Source organism: Dromaius novaehollandiae, chromosome 5 (assembly GCF_036370855.1).
Source record: "Dromaius novaehollandiae isolate bDroNov1 chromosome 5, bDroNov1.hap1, whole genome shotgun sequence".
NCBI lineage: Eukaryota > Metazoa > Chordata > Aves > Casuariiformes > Dromaiidae > Dromaius > Dromaius novaehollandiae.
In genome coordinates, this window is record NC_088102.1 from 38467622 (window position 1) to 38485904 (window position 18283).

At 41.4% G+C, this 18283-nt stretch overlaps 1 protein-coding gene across 15 annotated transcripts in view; it reads left to right on the forward strand.

The window, feature by feature from the left end:
* RAD51B (RAD51 paralog B) overlaps positions 1-18283 on the forward strand; it is a 411492-nt gene that overhangs the window by 170351 nt on the left and 222858 nt on the right. For all 15 annotated transcript variants that reach the window (XR_010389391.1, XR_010389390.1, XM_026095719.2 and 12 more), the window contains one exon: positions 14478-14574. Coding sequence is in view for 13 of the 15 variants with exons in the window: in XM_026095719.2 (XP_025951504.1) it covers positions 14478-14574 (97 nt within the window). In the remaining 2 variants the exon portion in view is untranslated. The remainder of the gene's footprint in view (positions 1-14477; positions 14575-18283) is intronic.

Sequence of the window (18283 nt, forward strand, 5' to 3'; positions counted from 1 at the left end):
ATAAAGCATACTTCTTCCACAGTTAATCGTGCCTGTTTCCCTGTCTGCTTACAATTCCAGGGCAGGATCATCTTTTGGTGAAGTCATTACAAGCCTCAATTTCCTCAGTAATAATTTCTTTGTTGCTCATAATTCTAAAGAGCTGATGACAAGGAATTTGGACTGAAATCTAGACATTATCTGATGTTTGGTCCAGCCTGTCCAAAAGGTCAGCTTTTACATCTGAGACTGAGTTTCTTATTTCAGTTTGCACTCACCTGCTTTATTTATTTATTTTTGGCTCACACCCTGTCCTGCTGCGGAGTGGGAATATTTTCCCATGCTGCTTATACCATATATCTGGCTCCTTCTTGACCTTTGTATTTTAAAAGTAGGGTGAGCTCTGAATTCACTGGTCTTGCAACACTCTGACAGATGGCTAGCACCAATTGCCTTTTATCAACACAAGAAAAGATCTGAGTTGTCCAGTTCATAAAATAAGTTAAGATACCCTTCATGCAAAGAGTTCAAAGCGTTAGGAAAGCAAAATACCGATCCTCACAACACTCTTCTGGGGAAGGCATTGTGCCTACTTTGGAAAATGAGACACAAAAAATTTATTACATCAATAAAAATTTACAGCTACTTAGTGTCAGAACCAGGATTAGAGCATGAGATTGGGCTTCCACACCCTCCTATTCCCTCTCGAGAAAGAGTTGAGGGGAAGAGGCAGTGGTAAAAGAACTTTGAACCAATACTTTGAACCAATACTTTGAACTGCAGTGTATTTAGGGATAAAAGGTTGGAGGTAGAAAGAGACAAGTTGATCACATTTTGCTTTGGTAGAACTCCATTTGGGTCAATGAAATCAGACCTGCATTAAATCTAACTCCCTCTGGAACAAAAACTGAGTAATTTCAGTACAATTTCAAATGCAAACTTATCTTGTCAAGTTAAATTCTATGCTGATTTGGATATTTAATGTTCTGTGAGAGGGAGAAAGTATGTCTAAGAAGGAGCTGCAGTATAGTAAGTCTATTGCATGATACACGTTTTATGCACAGTTGTCAGGTTTGGTGTAGCAGATCAAGCTAGTTCAAAGTTTTAACACTTTGGAGGAGCAAATTATTGTAAAATGAGCCATAGTCAGTTATCTTTAATAGGCCCAAGGAGTAGTCAATGGCAGAAGAATTTTGTTGAATCAATAGCACCACTACTGAAGACACTTTTCTAGTTGATACCTGTTTTGATGATTCCAAGAATCAGACAACATAGCTAGAGGCATTTACCATAATTGCTGTTATGGCTGCAGAAGCCATACATCTCCATACTACACAAGGCATTTTGCATATTAGCGTATGCCTAAACATGAAATAGTTTTACTTGGTTTTGGGTATAATTGGGCAACTGCTCTTCAACCTGTCACATCCACTGCTCTGCTACTGCACCTTGCTTTGACCTCCAAGCATCTTGCTCTGAACTACTTCTGTCTTTGTCCTAGGAACTCTACAAATACATCCCAGTCCGTCCCTGAGAAGTCCACCGTTCCACCCACTGCGCTTCAGTCCCAGCGCATAGCAATGGATGGCTCCTAGCCTCCTGCCCTGTGCCTGCATCTGAAAACGCACTTAACTGCCTGACCTGAACCAGCCTGTTGCTGTTTGACTTCTGATTTCCCACAGTGTTTGCTAATATGCCTCGATCATGACCTGAAGCACACTTTTCTGTCTCAGGCCTGGTTTCCCACACATTTGCCCATGTATTTCACTCCTCATGGGAAGAACTATGAGCTATTCCTGTCCTGGGGCTGTAGAAATCCTATGGGTGCACATCTGTTCTCTTGAGTAAGGCATAATTTGCTTCTCTTCTATTTTTTTCAAAATTAAATCAATGAAATTCCTTCCTAACACTAGTATCTTTGCAGTTTAATATTGAACTCTACAGTGGAGACTGTGTTGTGGTTTCTTGAGAAAGACTCTGGAATAAGTGGTTATGGTGAATCCAAGGGAAAAATACATGGTCCTGTGAATTTTAATAGCAAGTGTAGGAGATGGCGTAAAAAGCTGCTGGTTGCAGCAAGCAATTATTCTAGAGTTTCTGCAAAATTCCAGCTAGTTCTCCAAATGAAATCAGCTGTTTTTCCACTGCTGCCTGAATATGCAGTTTGTAGGATGGAACAATCTCAAAATATCAGTTTTCTCAGTTGTGTTCACTTGGGTCAAATTGAATGAGATGCAAAAAATGATTTAGCTCTGTAAGTTTAATTTTCAAAGAGAGCGGATGTAATGTAGAAACACAGGTACCAGCAAAAGAGAGCAGTAATGCAGGTAGATCCAAACTTATTTCCAGTGGAACCAGTGGAGCGCTCTCTGACCACCAACTTCCCGATCAAATCGAAATCAAAAAAAAAAAAAGTACTTCTCTCGGTTTGAATGGACTTTTCCATTTCAGGAATTTCACTCTTAACAGTATCTTAGTTTGATTTACTCTAGCGTCAGCAAAAGATTTGCCAAAACAACCCTGCAGGATTGGTCCTTCCTGTAACACAGAAGATGCTTCTACAGCGCTGTCTTGTGCACATATTTGCACTCTTTGTGCACTCCACCAGGAGTGAAGTCTTATCCCTAAAGGTGAGAAATTAGCTGAAGGGTAGCTTTGTGGGTTGGTGATTTGTTTGGACAGTCTCAAATGCTGTAATTTCTGTATTAGGCAAAGAGAAAGCCAGAGGCGGATGTGTCACGCTGTTCTCTCAGCACAAAAATGACTCCTTGCGTTTTTCTCAGTTCATTTTCCATCCTGAGTCCTAACTTTCAAAGAGGTTTGTAATGATTTATATTTCCAAAGAAAGTACACTCCAATTTAAGTGAGTTAGGTAAGTAACTAGAAATTTGTCATTTTAAAATGTGACATAAGTTCCAGTTTTATTGGGGAAATACTGACTAATTATATTTCCTAGTGAAAGGATTGGAAATAGGATGCAGAGGCTAAGACAGTGCCACAGAAATTCCAGAATACCTTGAGCCACAAGACTTTTTCCCAAACACTCAACAGCAAAGAAACTTGGCTGATTTATGTCATCTCCTCTCTTCTTCTCTCTGGTTAATATCAGATCCAACATGTTTGGAAAACAATCAAGTACACTACTAATTTTTTTTCTGCTTTATTATGGACTACTTACCTGTAACTCATGGACTGTGTGTGTGTCTTCTGATATGTTTTTGAGGCAGAAGCATACAGGATAACCTGCCTACTGACTAGTGACATTTCAAAAAGTTCTAATAAACCTCATAGCATCCTACACCACTGTGCATTTTGTATATATTACAATTCTTTTTAGGGAAAATATCTTGAGAATACCCTAAAGAGTTAAAATATATATATATATTGGACATTAGAAGTGGAATGATGTTCAAGTTTAAAGCTCTTACCATCTAACTTAGTACATTTAGAAGATGGAGGAAATCAACCCAAGCAATTTTCCTTTGCAGAAAAATATTGTAACTTTATTAGAGATATGTCAATATATTATAATTTTCAAAAGCTAGAGGGCAAAACTTCCAGGCCAGGTGGGCTACAAGATTCTGAATGTTAAAACGGTCATTGGTACAGGAGAAAAATATCAGCTAGCATTCCAACTAGTGTGCTTGGCTGTATGTGGTTTATTTTGTAAGGTTGTGTGTTTTAATAGACACTGAAGCTCCTGGTAGTTTTGGGATATTGTAAATATTTCTGGAAGAAATAGATTAATGGCCAAATTGAAGGTTAGGCTGACCAGGGTGCACAACAAGTGCAATCTGTGAAAATCTCCACGATATGATGTTAATGTATACCTGCAGCATGTAATACATATAATTGACAGCTGTTCATTCTCATTTATTCTTGTATACCTTTCTGAGCATGAAGTCACAGAGAAACAAAACTGATGGTAGCTTGGAGTCAATGTTTGTTTCAGCAGCTGGGCATTTTGTTTTTTGGATCATTTATACTCTCCTCTTTTCCAGCCATTGCTGCTATAGAGGATGATAGCTGAACTTTTTTTTAACACTTTTAAGTTACTGGGGACACGCTGCATTCCCTAGATGGGCCTTAGTTGCACTAAATAATGCTGCCTGTATTTGATTAGTTTGTACTTTCTTAATAGCTTTCTTATTTTGTAAAAATTATTGGTGTATTGGTTTGATTGTCAGACTTCTGTGCAACACCAGTTACTACTCCAATTACTATAGTAATTACACTTATTGTATTTGGGAAAATTGGGGGTTGGGGGCATGTATATCCAAATTCCTTGTTACCGCAAATTCAAATATATTGACTATTATATACACTGAGATAAAGCTCCCTGGTTACCTAAGGATAGTCATTACAGATAAATACAGACATCCACTGTCCACGTCTGAAATGCATTCAGTGAAAGGCAGCAGCTACCATAACATGGCAAGAAAAGCAACCTCTCTAATGAACATTGTGTAAAGCATGCTGTGATCTCTAACATCGCTGTGGTTTAGGAAAGAATTACTCTGCTTCTGTAAAGCTGATAGAATACGTTAAGTATTAAACAATGTAAACATATGATGCACAGTCTTGTGATGGTGTTAGTAGCTGTCTGCCTCTTGGAGTGGAAACACTCCTGTAGTCCTCTCTTTCCAGCCTGAAATGTATTCAGAAAGGCTCCAGTGCTGCAGGACAAAGGAATATGGTTTGTAGAGGAATTAAACAGTGAAGTGTTGATGGGAATTCTGGCACATCCTAAAACTGCTTTCTGCTGCTCCCGCAAGGCACTCGGAGCAGGCTGAGCTAATGCTGTTCTCTCTCACAAATGTTGGCACGGGGTCACAATGTGTGGGATAAGGTGGAGTTAGGGAGCGGTTTAAAAACAGTTCAGAAAAGCTGTAAATTACAGTAACCCATTGAGCTGTTCCAGTTTATGTCCAAGACTCAGTGAGTTTCTTGTGACCCACTGTCTTGAAGGAATTAATTGGAAGGAATCAAAGGAATTAATGGAATTAATAGCATTTCGATTGAGTTGCACCCGTTGTGCTACACTCCTCCAGACCTGCATGTGCATAGTACTATAAACAGTCTTCCTGATGGACTCATCAAAATATCAAAATCAAATAAAAATTTTGGTACCCTAATTATCTGCTTGAAATAGGCCATGAACTGAATTGGCCTTTGTAGGAATATTTAACTAGTTTAGTTCATATTCCTATGTAGTTGTTGGGAAAAAATAGGAATGGGGTGTAATTTACTGAATAGATACTAGATTGTTCTGAGGTGTCCTACAGTGTTCAGTTTAGGACTGAGTACGAGCCCTTCTACTCCAATTGGTGAAGAAGAAATTTAGGAGTGGTAGTAATGATTTGTGATAACTTTAGTGAGTTTACCTAGTCTGAACATCTCTCTCTTCAACAGCAAATAGGGGTGATAATACATTTATTCCATGAGGATGTAATGACCTTTAATGTCATCAAATTCGTGTAGGACTGAGTAAGTTCAAAGTACTGGTTTAAATAGGATAAAAGCCTGGCAGAAGATCTGAATTCAGTCGCCTAGTGAAAGGAAGGTACCTTCACTCAGCATTTTGCTCTACTGATGAAAATTAACAAGTATGAGAAAGCTAAAGTATATTTTTCATTGGAAAAAAAGTGTAAGTTTTGACTTTCTTGAAATTTTGTTAAAAAGTGGGAAACAGATTTCCTGTCAACCTGAAACATGCTGGGGCTGATGTAGTACAGAACTTCTCAGCTCTACGCTCCTGCTGATGTTCTGGACAATCCAGTTTCTTCAAAAACAAACAAACAAAGCCAACCAAAAGCCTTGTTGCTGAGAACAGAGGGTGATCTAAGAGTGGACTGTGAATTCATAATTTATTAGGTTTTTTACAAGGCAGTTTGGCATTCATCAGAAAGCTCTCCTGTAAGCTGTGTTCCTTGCTGCTTTGAGGGCGAGGCGGGTCTCGGCTACAGAAGCTGTCTGCAGACACCAGTGCTTGCCTGTGAGGTACTCTGCTGCGGCTCAGCCAGTATCAGGCCATAATCTTTCACCCTGGCACATTTTTAATGATGCGAAGGAGTAAGCTCAGTTTGGAAAGCTGTCATTATGGCAAAGACTTCAGGGGAGGGTGGAGAAAAGGGAAGGCCTGCTGAAACGAACCCAGAGCTCTGGGAGACTGGCAGGATGCAAAGGAGGGTGGCAGTCCCTGTTGGGGGAGGTCTTGTGCATGCCTCTGCACGCAGGTCTGTACAGGCTGCGGAGGCACACAGTACTGGATGTGAAGGCCTTCCAGGCACACAAATCATTTTCGTTGAGAAGCACAGTGCGAGGGTGCTGTTGTCTAGGTGTTGAAGGCTACGTTTGCGTTGGCTGCATTCCTTGTTCGCAGAGGAGGAAAGGATAAAGACCTCAGGCTATCTCTGGGTGGTAGCTATTCCAACTTGAAGACATGTAGCTGCCTGAGAACAACATGCTTTTGCTTTGTTTTGTTTTCTTTCTTTTTTTCTTCTGGTGGAAGTTTTATTCATTTATTGTGATTATTTTTAAGCACTTGGCAGAGATGCGCAAGCAGTCTTTGCTTCTCCTGAAGGCTTATGGAATAGAATTGCATAACTTTGTACTTTTCCTATGCAAAGCAGAATAAATTGGATGTAAATAGTGTCCAGTTTCTGAAAGATTCCTTGGTCTCTTCCGACTCCTATTTATAGCCAGTGAAATCCAGAGACTATGAAATGACCTCTGCTGCTGCGAATTGCCTTTCTGAGTGAGAAAAGAGGAGGAGCTTGGGTACAGACATGGTGGCAAAGGAAGAGCTGGAACTGCTGTCCTAGGAGCCCTAATAAGATTGCAACTAGTGGCAATGTGTCCTGAGCAACAGGTCTTTATTACTGCAGTACTATTTAAGTTCTCTTTTAAAGGGTGCTTGTCAGCCTTCTAGAGAATCATTAATTCTTGTTTTCTTGCTCTTAGATTGTTCTATTAGCCTTTTCTTCCTGGATGTGATAGAGCTGAACATAGGTATAGATGAAATTCCACTGAGACAAGACCAACACTTGTTGCTAGATTGCTCATTGGGTTAGGAAGTGTTTGTGAATAGGCTTGCAGTGGTTGGTGTCTGTATGTGTCTGTTATTCAGGGAATAATGCCAAATTCTGGTAGGATTAGTTAAGAAGTTGAATTTTAACAGCTCTCTGCACAGAGGGCTCTTCTTTGTCTTTAGTCAGGGTAGCTGCTCTCTCTGTATCAGAAAACACCCACCTACTTCTCTAACCTGAGCATGACCATTACAGCCCTTGCCAACATCATGCATAAGCAAGATGGCTGTAATATGTGCCTTTCCTTTCCACTGATTTGGATTTAGCAGCAATTGCTAGATGTGGGCATTTGTATATCGCTTATGCCTGGAGCAAAGGAGCATTGTGCTTTCTTTCTGTTCACAGTGACCATTTCAGAAAAACAAATGACTTTTGAATAAATATCTTAGGCCTTGATTAAGCAGAAGAGGTGGTGTTTGAATTTGAACATATGAATTCCATTTACTATACAGCGTTTTCCTTGCGATGGGTGGACTCAGTGGGGTGCTTGACATATTATTTTCATTCTTCCCCACAGAAACCTGAGCTGTTGCTGGGGCTGGTGGCCAGCTCAGCCTGGGAGTAGGGAGCACCTACTGAGAAAAGTATTGGGTTGGTGTGGTGATTGGATTGGATTTGAGAAGGCAAACTTTTGTGTTTTTTCTTTTTGCATTTGGTCTGTATGAGCCAGAAGAGTTTATATTTTCTAAGAATGAAGGGTGAAGATATGTGTGTATATTTAATCTTGTATTACAGTAATAATTGTGATATAAACATGTTTCATTTGTTCCTGGAGTTTAGGAATGTCTCAGTAGTGTAGAGGCTTTTCATCAGAGAAGCCCACAGTCCGGTGTGATTAGCCCCTGCTTTACAGCGTTGCAGTAGCCCATTTATGGTGCCCAGTAGCAGTCAGCACTTGAAATTCTGTCTTTAAAATTCTCATTTTGGTCAAAGCTCTCAGGATTGCAGTTCAGGCTTTTTCCTGTTTCTGTCTGCAAGTCCCTGATTTCCCTGAAAATGCTCAGTATTTTGAAACTTTCCTTCCTTGCGAATATTAGGTATGAGTCCTACTGACATCACTGACAACTTTTAACAGCTTTTGTGGCAAGTGGCTACTAATTCTGAAGAAAACCTCTTTGAAGAAACAGCTGAAGTAAAAGCTAATTCCATGTGTAGCCCAGTTGAAGATCACAGTTACCCTGTTGCTATGACAGACTGTGATAACTGTTGTTTTTTCCTCTGTGGCCAGGCTGATGCCAGTCTCAAGGAGCTGTAACAGGAGAAGAGCTTCCCAAGGAGAAGGCTGTGGTTCACACAGCTGTTGGAAGCGTGCTGCTTCGCCCCAGTTTTGTCACTGTTCCCTTTTTCTGTTTCTAGGATTACTGCCTGCCCCATCTGGCTTTGTGGTATTGCTGGCTGTGTTTTCCTTTTGCTAGTGCCTAGACAATGGTCACCATTGTTTCTCCCCCGGTTTGACCACTTGAGAGCCTCTCATTAACAGCTCTGTGCTTCAGGAGAAGGGAGAGGTGCCTGCTTAGAGACTGGGATGAAGAATTACTGGGGATCAGTAAAACTGACTTTCTTTTCTCTCTAGGATGCTGAATCAGCATCCCAGCGCTGCAGACTGTCACTCGTCTTCAGCGACACTGCTTGAGTGCAGTGAAAACCACAGAAAACAGGCAGTAATAAGGGTAGGGTAATTTGGGATTATTGTGAGTGTTTTTGTGCTTGCTCTCCCAGCTCAATGGCAAACCTTTAATAAGAGTTTTCCTAAATAGCATTGCATGTGAAATGGGGAATTCTGCTCAGTTCTCTTAACAAGCAGCCATTTCATGAGAGGGTTTTTTCCCCCTCTCGGTACATTCCAAAAGACTTTATACCTCTGCTGGTTACTGATTGATGGTTCAGTGCTGAGCTCCCTTTAATTTTGCAATAAACCAACAAGGAGGCCGAGACCACAAGTTTACAGAAAATGACTTATTTACTCAACTGGATTTACAAGAATGACAAAACCAGATTTAGTAGTTTCAGTGTGGTCCTAGGATGGGCAAGAGGAGTACTTGAAAAATTGTACTGTATAAATAACCAAACAAAAAATAGTTTGCTTATTCTTCTGTATAAAGCAGTCATATTTCAGTTCCTAGCTCTCTCCCAGGACCTGCAGAAGCTTTCAGTATGTGTACAAACTGTGCTATTCCTAACAAACTTGGGTGCCGGGATTTAGGTACCTTAGTATTTTTATTTCCCAAATGTGCTTCTAGAAAATTGGCATCTGCTCAAGTCAGATCAGTTGAATGAGACTCTATTGGCATGGCAGTGTATAAACAAAATTTAAAAGGTGATGCTGTCTTCTGGGTAAATCTTAGAAGTAGCAACGACATGTCCAGAATGGGACCCCTTTTTGTTTGAGAATTTCTTGTTTTTAGGTATCAGCACCCCTAAAATCGAGGGAAATGATTGGACAGTAGACATTATTTTAAGGTGCCTAAAATTAAGAACTTGAAAATATTGTTCCCACTATCTTCTTGTGTTTCTTTCCAGGTTTTCTAACAGTAATAAAAAGGATTCTTCTTGCTATTGTAATTGGGAAACCGAATGCTTAGTCTGTTGTAAGGTATTTTAAGTAACAGACTTTTTCCCAGAAATAGTTTTGAAATTTGAATCTGAGTGAGCTTTTACAGTTTTTGAAATTCGGTCAAATTTGTAGATGGAGGACTGTAAATTTTCACTTGTTAAATAGTTAGCCGTACTAGTTACAAGTGAATAGGCTGAAAGGTTAAAGGCAGTGGTTCACTGAACTCCATAGGAGAGCGAGCGAGGCAAGTTTCCAGCGTTACTGAGCTGTCTAGCTGACCTTTTCATCTTTGTTTTTTAGCAGTGGAGGGTGTTTTCCATTCATGCACAGTCATTGGCTGCGGAAGCCCTACATTCTGCATTTACCGCAAGGTGGAAACAAAGCAATGACAAAAACTCCCTACCTGTTGCACGTGTCAACACACAGTTGTATGTAGAGAGGGGTAAATGTTTTTCTGTGATTCTTAGCACCATAGTGATGCCTCTGGTAATGGAAGTATTTTGTTCGATAAGCTGATGCTGGAAATAGGAGCTTCCATTAAAATACTATGTATTTTAATATGATAACCTTAAAATATCATGTAGCAAAATTCTCACTGTTGCATGTTCTGATGGAAGATAATAAACCCATGATTTGCATCGATCATCTTAAGTGGAAGCTACACTTGGCTCGTACTGATGTCCAGTATCTGTCAAAAGTAATCACAGCAGAGACTTCTCCTTACCTACTTAGTCTGTGAACTTGGCACGTCTCATGTACTAGACAGGATAAATCTGATCTGCACTTTAATGGCAGATCTCCAAGGAAAAGTTGAGGAAGTGCTGTTGCTGATTCAGTGCAAGGCAATCTTTCTATTAAATCTGCTTGGACTTGTGACCCCTGCGTGTTTCCAGGCAGTATTTAGCAATGAGAGGTATTTTCTTTCAAGTGTGGCATCTACCACGGGAATATCCCAACCTTCTATATGACATTGGTGATCTGTAAGCTATCAGACTGCTACGATCAGAACTAGCATTAGATTCTGTGCGCACACGTCTGAAGTAAAATGTGAGACTCAACTGCTTCTCTCCACGCACAGATGTGATTACTTGCAGAAAGCCACACAGCTGTTTCACTCCATATCTCCTTTGTCTACCTGCATGTTGTTTCCCTATCACCGTGGGCTTAACAATTCTCTCACACATCTGTTTGCAACTCTCTGAACATGTTGAACCGTTTCAAAGGGTAAAGGAACGGAGCTGAGTACATCTTTCAGTTTGGTGAAAGAGACTTTAGGGAAAAGTTAATATATTCTGTAGCTGTGACGCTGGAATCAAGTGGGATCAACATTCAGGTCATCAAAATGAATGTCTGTACTATAGGGGACTGCTAAAGATATAGGGCCTTGTTTGGATGCTACTCTTCACCATCAAAATGATCTTGTCCAAAGTTTTACTCTTGAAAAATGGAAGAAATCTTAGCTATTTCCAGTAAGGGTATGTGACTGGAGTTTTGAGCCTTTATTTGAAGATGTATGTATTCAGAAGAGTTTTCTAAATATATATGCCTTGACTTTTTTTCTTTGGAGCAGGAATTGAGGAAGGGACTGTTTTTTTCATTTTGTTAGCAACACATAGCTTCGGTTTGATCCAGTGAGAGTTCAGAGCACCCTACACACCTTCAGAGTGAGATTCAAACTGTCTTCTGGTAGGTGCACAACAAAATTAATATTGATTGATGACGATAGGAATGCCCAACTCTACCTGATGGAAGAATTCTGCTGTAAATGAGACTGCAGAAGTGTGACAGGGAATTTGACACTGCATTTAGTTCTTAGCTAACCACCTCTTGATTTTTACTTAAGGGAGGACTAAATCTCTCTGGCTCTGCAGGCTTGCAGAAATAAAGAATAATTTTCAGTTTATTCCAAAATAAGCACTCTGTACGTACATGTGGCCTCTTTTCAGAGGAAGTGTACTGATTGAAGATAGTATTTAAACATGTATTTAAGCAAGTGTTTAACTACCACTGAAGTCATGGAACTAAGGAAACACTTAATTCCCATCCTCAGAAAGAGCCAGAGAGGAGGATTTGCTGGGTAAGACTGTTTTTACAGTCACTTTTTAAACAGTATAACAAGGTGTCTAGGATATTGTTAATACTGAATGATTCCTGAAGGGCTCATCAGAAACTGAAGTCAAAATTCAGAGGCATTGCTTAAATTTAATGTCAAGGGTGAAGAACATTTACAGTCCTACAGCTAACGGTGCCATGGAGTTCCTGGTTAAAGAGGAGGCCAAAAAATGTGAAAGATAAAAAAGTAGTCGTCATATTCTTGTTTTTGAAGCCTGTAGAATTAGTTTGCTTTGAAAGGTGAGCAGTATGAAGTACAGTGAGTTTAGGTCTTTTTTTCTTTTTTAAAAATATCCATAAATACAGTAGCTTTTCTTTAAAATATAGGGCATAAAAAAATACATAATGGCACAGTACAAAGCTCATCTTGGCGCAGCTTTGGGATGAGTGCATTGCTTACAGAGCTTTTGACACTTGTGAATAATGTGATCATTGCAAATTTGTGCCCATGAAAACTCCATACCCCACCAGAGTGTGTGTGTGTAAGTGTGTGTGTTTGTTCTGTTTCAGCACATTTTTAATACCTGATGGAGGGAGAGTTTCAGTGTTGTGGCCAGATTGCTGCTGTATCTTACGCCTGGCTGCCAGAATAGCCTCTAAGGAAAAATGGGGCTGTTGGTTTTGTGATGTAGTGTAAACTAGCTAATAACTAGGAGTTGCTGAAAAGGAAAGATCTCGCTTCCCTTTCCTTATCCCTCCCCATCGTTGTCTGCTTGTTCCTTTCATTTGCCTTGAACTAGTTCTGATATTCATGCTATCACAAAGCAAGACAGTTCAACTCACTAAAATGGAAGATAACCTGGCAAGAGGGAGGAAAAGAATGTGACTTTTTTTTTCATTGTTACTAAATGATTTTTCTTACCTTGCAATCTGATGAAGAAGAGAGCCAGCAGTGGCTGCAAAGGATAGTGAGTGCCAGGCCTTTCCCTTTCTGGTTTTGGGTGCTTATAGGTACATCCAGCAGCTCTGGAGGAAGAAGCAGATGGGTGTGATATGTTTCTGGTGTGTTTGCTGTTGGCAGTATTGCAAGTTGTAGTTTAAGCACCTTACCTTAGGTGTAAGGCTAAACAAGGTTATGTTATCTGCCAGGTCTGTGTTTGTTGTGGTGGTCATAAATGCCCAGTCCCAAAGGCGCAACCCTGTGGTTAACCTGGGCAAGATGGTGTTGAAACCAGCTGAAGTTTGCCTAGAGCTTGCAGTGTGTAACAGAAGAGCATGCTGGACATCATTATGAGACTCTGAGGGACTTGAACTCCTATTGGGTAGATGAAGATTTGACTTACAAGCTTTTCAAATTAGTCCTGATTGATACAGTCCATAAAGCCATCAGACACAACTCTGAACCCCAGTGGACCACCAAGCCGGTTTGCAAACAGAGATGCATAGGCTGACTTGAGTGGGGAGGAAGAACTGTGCTCTTGGTGAAGGCTGCAGATTGCATCGCACTATTGGTAGCTTTTGTCATGCTGCCTCGAGAAGACCTAATGGCCCTGCCGTGCCACCATTGTGGTTATGTTCCCATGATCTGATAAAGGTTATGTGGGATCTTGAATTAGAAAAACAAAATGGAGAGTATGTCATATCATACAACTTAGTGTTAGAAAGCAAGAAGCAGCCATGGTCAGAGGGATGGAGGAGCAGTGGAGGAAAGAGGGGGGAAATTTCTCTTCCTTTTAGCAGTGGCAAGTTGTTAATTTGTCCCAGCAGCATCATGAAACCACATCCAAGGAGCAGCATGTAAGATTTCCTTCCCCATTCCTCTCCTTCCTCTGCTGTGTAAGATACAGCTGAAAATAGGCCATTAATTTCAAAGAGAGAATGTATGGAGTGGAGTCTTTTCTCAGTGCAAAAATTAGGATCACTTTGGTTCTTTAAAAGAAAAAAAAATGCCTGAAGCTCTTTTCAGTCTCTTTAAGTAGAGAGCAATTGTAGTTGCAGAAACTGCAACTGCTTACAGATCCGAAACCTTATGAGATAATTGTGTTTATGCTTACACTCTTCTCACTATGCAGTTGACAGTCCTTGCCTTAATGCTTTCTGTTCTTAGAAAAAAAGTATATATTCAAAGGTCTAAGAGACCCCTAATAGTTCATGCCATCAGAGGAGACGGAAATGTTTTCATAGCTCTGTATGGGTTGTTCATCAGAATTTCCTGATTCTGGAAAACACTGAAAAAGCCTCTTGTGTACAGATAGTCCTCTGAAACTTAGTACTTTGTGCTTCAGATCAGTGGGGAAATATCACCACAGCACCTTTCTTCATGGCACTGTATTCGAGCTAAAGGGCGGAAGAATATAAGCTGCATGGAAATAACTAGGAGAAGAGATTTCCTATTTGCCTCGAGAATTCTAAAATTTTCATTTTACTTAAAATCAGTCCCTTGACCAATTAAGTAACGAGGAAATTCTCAAAATATTATTCTCTGGCTGTGAAGAAAACGATGCTTTTTTAAGGAACATCAAATTGGTCATCTAAGAATGAAGTTCTTCAAAAGGGTAGTTTTGTTGTAGGCGATCGTGTCTGTCTGCATGTTGTTTTAGATTTCATCTTTCTCGCGATATCCCTTTTCTGCACTGTTTGCAATATTTCTTTTAGTTGCTGTGGGTAGTTCAGAATTTTCTGTGCGGAACTTGCCGAAGGCGAGGGGGGCGTTTGCTTGTGTACCGCTCCTCATCCGAGCTGCTGCCTACCTGCCCGTAGCTGTAAAAATTCATTCCCCCTCCCCTCTCCCTGTCTGTTTGCAGGTTATCTTGACGAATCAAATTACCACACGGCTGAGCAATGGCCCTGCGATCCAGGCAGACCTGGTGTCTCCAGCTGATGATTTGTCCCTGTCTGAAGGTAAGAGATCCCTTCTGTCAGAGCTGAAACTCTACACTGACACAAATCCACATTGTAACTTGCGGTCTCCTGCTGATACACAGGGGCCTGAGAGGGTGGGGTTATCAAGCCTAACATAAAATGTGGCCACGGAACAAAGTGATTTATCAATTTCTTCGAAAATTTATTAAAAAAAAAAGAGAGAGAGAGAGAGAGCATTAACTGAAAGGTACTGATACTTCCTAAGGACTGGGAATGAATTTCCAAGCCAAGTTCAGTTCTATAATATGTTCCTCAGCATTGTTCTTTCATTCACATTCATTTAGAGCATTATTTTTTATCTGTCTCCTGGAGCTACTGCTAGAGTTAATACACAGGCTAGGCCACGGGTTTCATCTGATCTGATGATTATCAGTAATGCCATAGAAAAGCAACTGGCCACAAATGAAAGAGAGAGCAAATGTTCACCCCGGTCCCTTGCATTATGCCACTCAGTTTTCACATGCAGTGCCTCAAACTGCCGCTTTCAATACTGCTTGAATGTAATCTGAGCTGCTGTGTGATGCTGTACTTTACATCTTCATGTTTCTCTGTTTCTGTACTGGTCTCAGAGTAATGAACTTTGTGCAGAATTAGAGACAAGCGTTACACATGGGTGGTAAAATGAGGACTAACGTCGCTAAGAAAAACAGTTAATTCTGAATCAAGTTTTGCAATGTAACATAGTAATTTCAGCTTTCCCAATTGCAAAGAATAGTCAGAGTACCCTCAGTCAGGTATAGATGCAGAGAAGCTTGTTATATAGAGTTCAATTCATGCATAGGCCCAAACGTATGACGATAAGCTTCTTTCTCTCATTCTTTGTTTTTAATTAAATATCTGAAGTTGTGAAGTGTGCCAGAATGACACCTGTTGAAAATGGAAGCCTTTGTTTAGCTTCAGAACAAGAACAGTATAAATAGCAGCAATGCAAGCTCCTTTAGTAATTTAAGGGCAGATTTAGTAAAGGATTGCAGGGATGATAAACTTCTTTCCTTCTCTGCCTTCCTTCCTGCTTCTGTCCACGAATACTGACAGATGTGTCATTTGCACGCTGTGTCATATACTGGGAGAACAGAATGAATCTCCACTCTATCTGGTTTTCTCTTCCTTTTTCTTGCATCCATCATACAGCTGCTTCTGGATTTACAATTTGCTTCAGTTTTAACCTGTGCTGGGAGCATCACAGAGAGCCCATATCAGGGATTGACAGTGTTGGGGAAATGTCCTGAGCTGCTATATATTGTAGGGACTAAGGACAGCCCTGCTGCCAGAATACCTGGACAGCCCCTTTGCTATCAGAGTCTGTCCTCAAGCTACCACATCACACACCCCAGCCCTAGAATGGCACTCGCTACCAGCCGCACCAAGGAGACTCCACTGCTCAAAGCCCTAGCCAAGACAAAGCCATGCTAAAGTCTTAGTTATGGCAAGAAGCCAAGGGAGGTGGTGGGCTGCAAAAACAATTGTCCTCTGACAGCCTTTTCTGCTGGACCACTCATGGGCATCCTTGGCTAAGGAAGAGGCAAAGGCAGCCTGTGATCTGAGGGTAAGGGTAAGGAAAGAGACCTTCTCCAGAGATGCAGTGGGAGTGGGGCTGCAAAGGGGCTGCGAAAAGCAGGCCCAGGATGCCTGGAAAATTCTCCTCTGTCACCTTCTTCCTCTGGGCCCATGGATGGGTAGTCCTGTGGTGATGGCTCAGCCAAAACCTGTTTTGAGGGTTAGGGTAAAGGATAGGGTTATTGGCAGGGTGTTATGCGTAGGTTTTGGGAGAGAGACAATGCATCGAGGTCCAGCAAGAGTGGGGCTGCCAGTGGGCTTCTAAAAAAAAGTCCTGGGCTGTAAAAGGAAGCATTCTCTAAGAAGGTTTCTCTCTGGGCCATGCATGGGCATTTTTGCCTAGAGTCAGCCCTAACTAGGATAGGGTTAGGGCTGGATTTCAGAGAGTGACAAAATGCAGAGCTGTGGTTGGAGTGCAACTGAAATGGCCTCCAAGGGAAATGTTGGGCTGCAAAAACTGTCGTCCTCTGACAATCTTTTACTCTCGGCCATGGAAGGAGCAGCCAGTGTTGAGTTATAGGAGAAGGACTAGCATAGGGAGAGAGATGAAGCCTTGAGTTCCAAATGGAGTGGGGCTGTGAAGGGCCTACCAAAGAAGGCATAGGATGCATGAGAATTTGTCTTTTGACAACTTTTTCCTTTCTCCCATGGATGTGGGTCCTTTGCTTATGCTCAGCCAAAGGTGACATATAGTCTTATGGTTAGTATTAGGAGAGGGACAGAGCTTAGAAGTAGAGCTAGAATCAGTCTGCAATGGTGTCTGAAAGGAAGAGCCATGCTTCACAAAAATTGTCCTCCGATGTTTTCTATGGCTGTGTATGGGGTCCTTGGTTAAGGCTTCGCTGATTCCAAGGTTAGGCTTATGTTTTGGGTTAGGGTTATGTTTAAATAGGTTCACAAGGTAACTATTCCCCTTTACCATCACTTTCAGTGTGACTTTATTGGATGAAAGCCCCACCGAAGGACATCAAAGATTCACTTCCGCCCTATGACCGCTTCCCATCCGTGCCTGTCTTCTGGGAAGGGCCATCACTGAGCTGAAAGGGAGGGTGAGGAAGTGGGGTCCCGGGCCCAGAGGGCATTATCTCTTTCAGCTTTCCACACTATTCCTCACCCTGGCTTTCCACTGTTCATCACTCAGTCTCTGCCCAGGGGATGTTGTACTTGCTCTGCGCTAAGCCTTTGGATTGCAAAGGCTCTTGCCCTCCTTAAGGCTGCTGGAAGTCAGTGGCCCAGCCACAAGTCACTTACCTTGATCGCAAGGGCAGATGAGCATGACCACAAGGAATTAATTCAGGATTCACATGTTCTGGATGTGTTTCTGTGTTTTTCTTCATTACCTGGTATATCTTCTCTGTAAAGGTTAACCTCATTCTGTCCCTCCCTGATTCTGCTATTTTCTCCCTCCCTCACTTCCCCCATCAGTCTCTCATTATTTCTAGCCACATCCCAAATCCTCCCCCCATTCTGATTCTTCTGCTCTTCCTCTGTTCCAAACCTCTCAATTCCCCCCTCACTCACTTCTCCCCACCAGCACAGCCCCACATCCGCTCCCCACATCTTCCCCCACCCGAGCTGGCTCTCACCCCACAGAGGCTGGACTCTGGGTACTTCTTCCTAGTTCCCCATGGAAGGCCCTCAAGGTGCCCTGCCAGTGCTGAGTTGTCCACTTCTGACAAAAAGAGGAATTTCAGGCCCATTCAACACTTCATTTCCCTGTTTATGTTGCTATCAAAAAATAGAAGTGCGGCCAGTGTTTTTTTACATGGGGGATGTTGACCTCCCCTGAGAAAACCCCCCTTAATTGATTTCATATTAGCTATTGATCAGTCTGAAAGTAGTGATCTTTTATCTTCTGAGGATCTTGGGTTACTTTAAGAATGCTTCATGAAGTAGTCTTCCAGTGTTAGTGTAATACTCAACAAATTTACTCCTATTTTACAAATGTGGAATCCATAGGGAAGTGCACAAAGTAAGTATGTTCCAGAGTCAGGAATAGAAGCCAGATTCATGACTAGGTTCTTACCTCACTCTTCCTTTTCACTCATCACCATCTTAAGCTGAATTTGAACCAATGACCTAGATATGAAAGGACCCATAACACATTATTAGTCCTATAAGCAACTGAGAT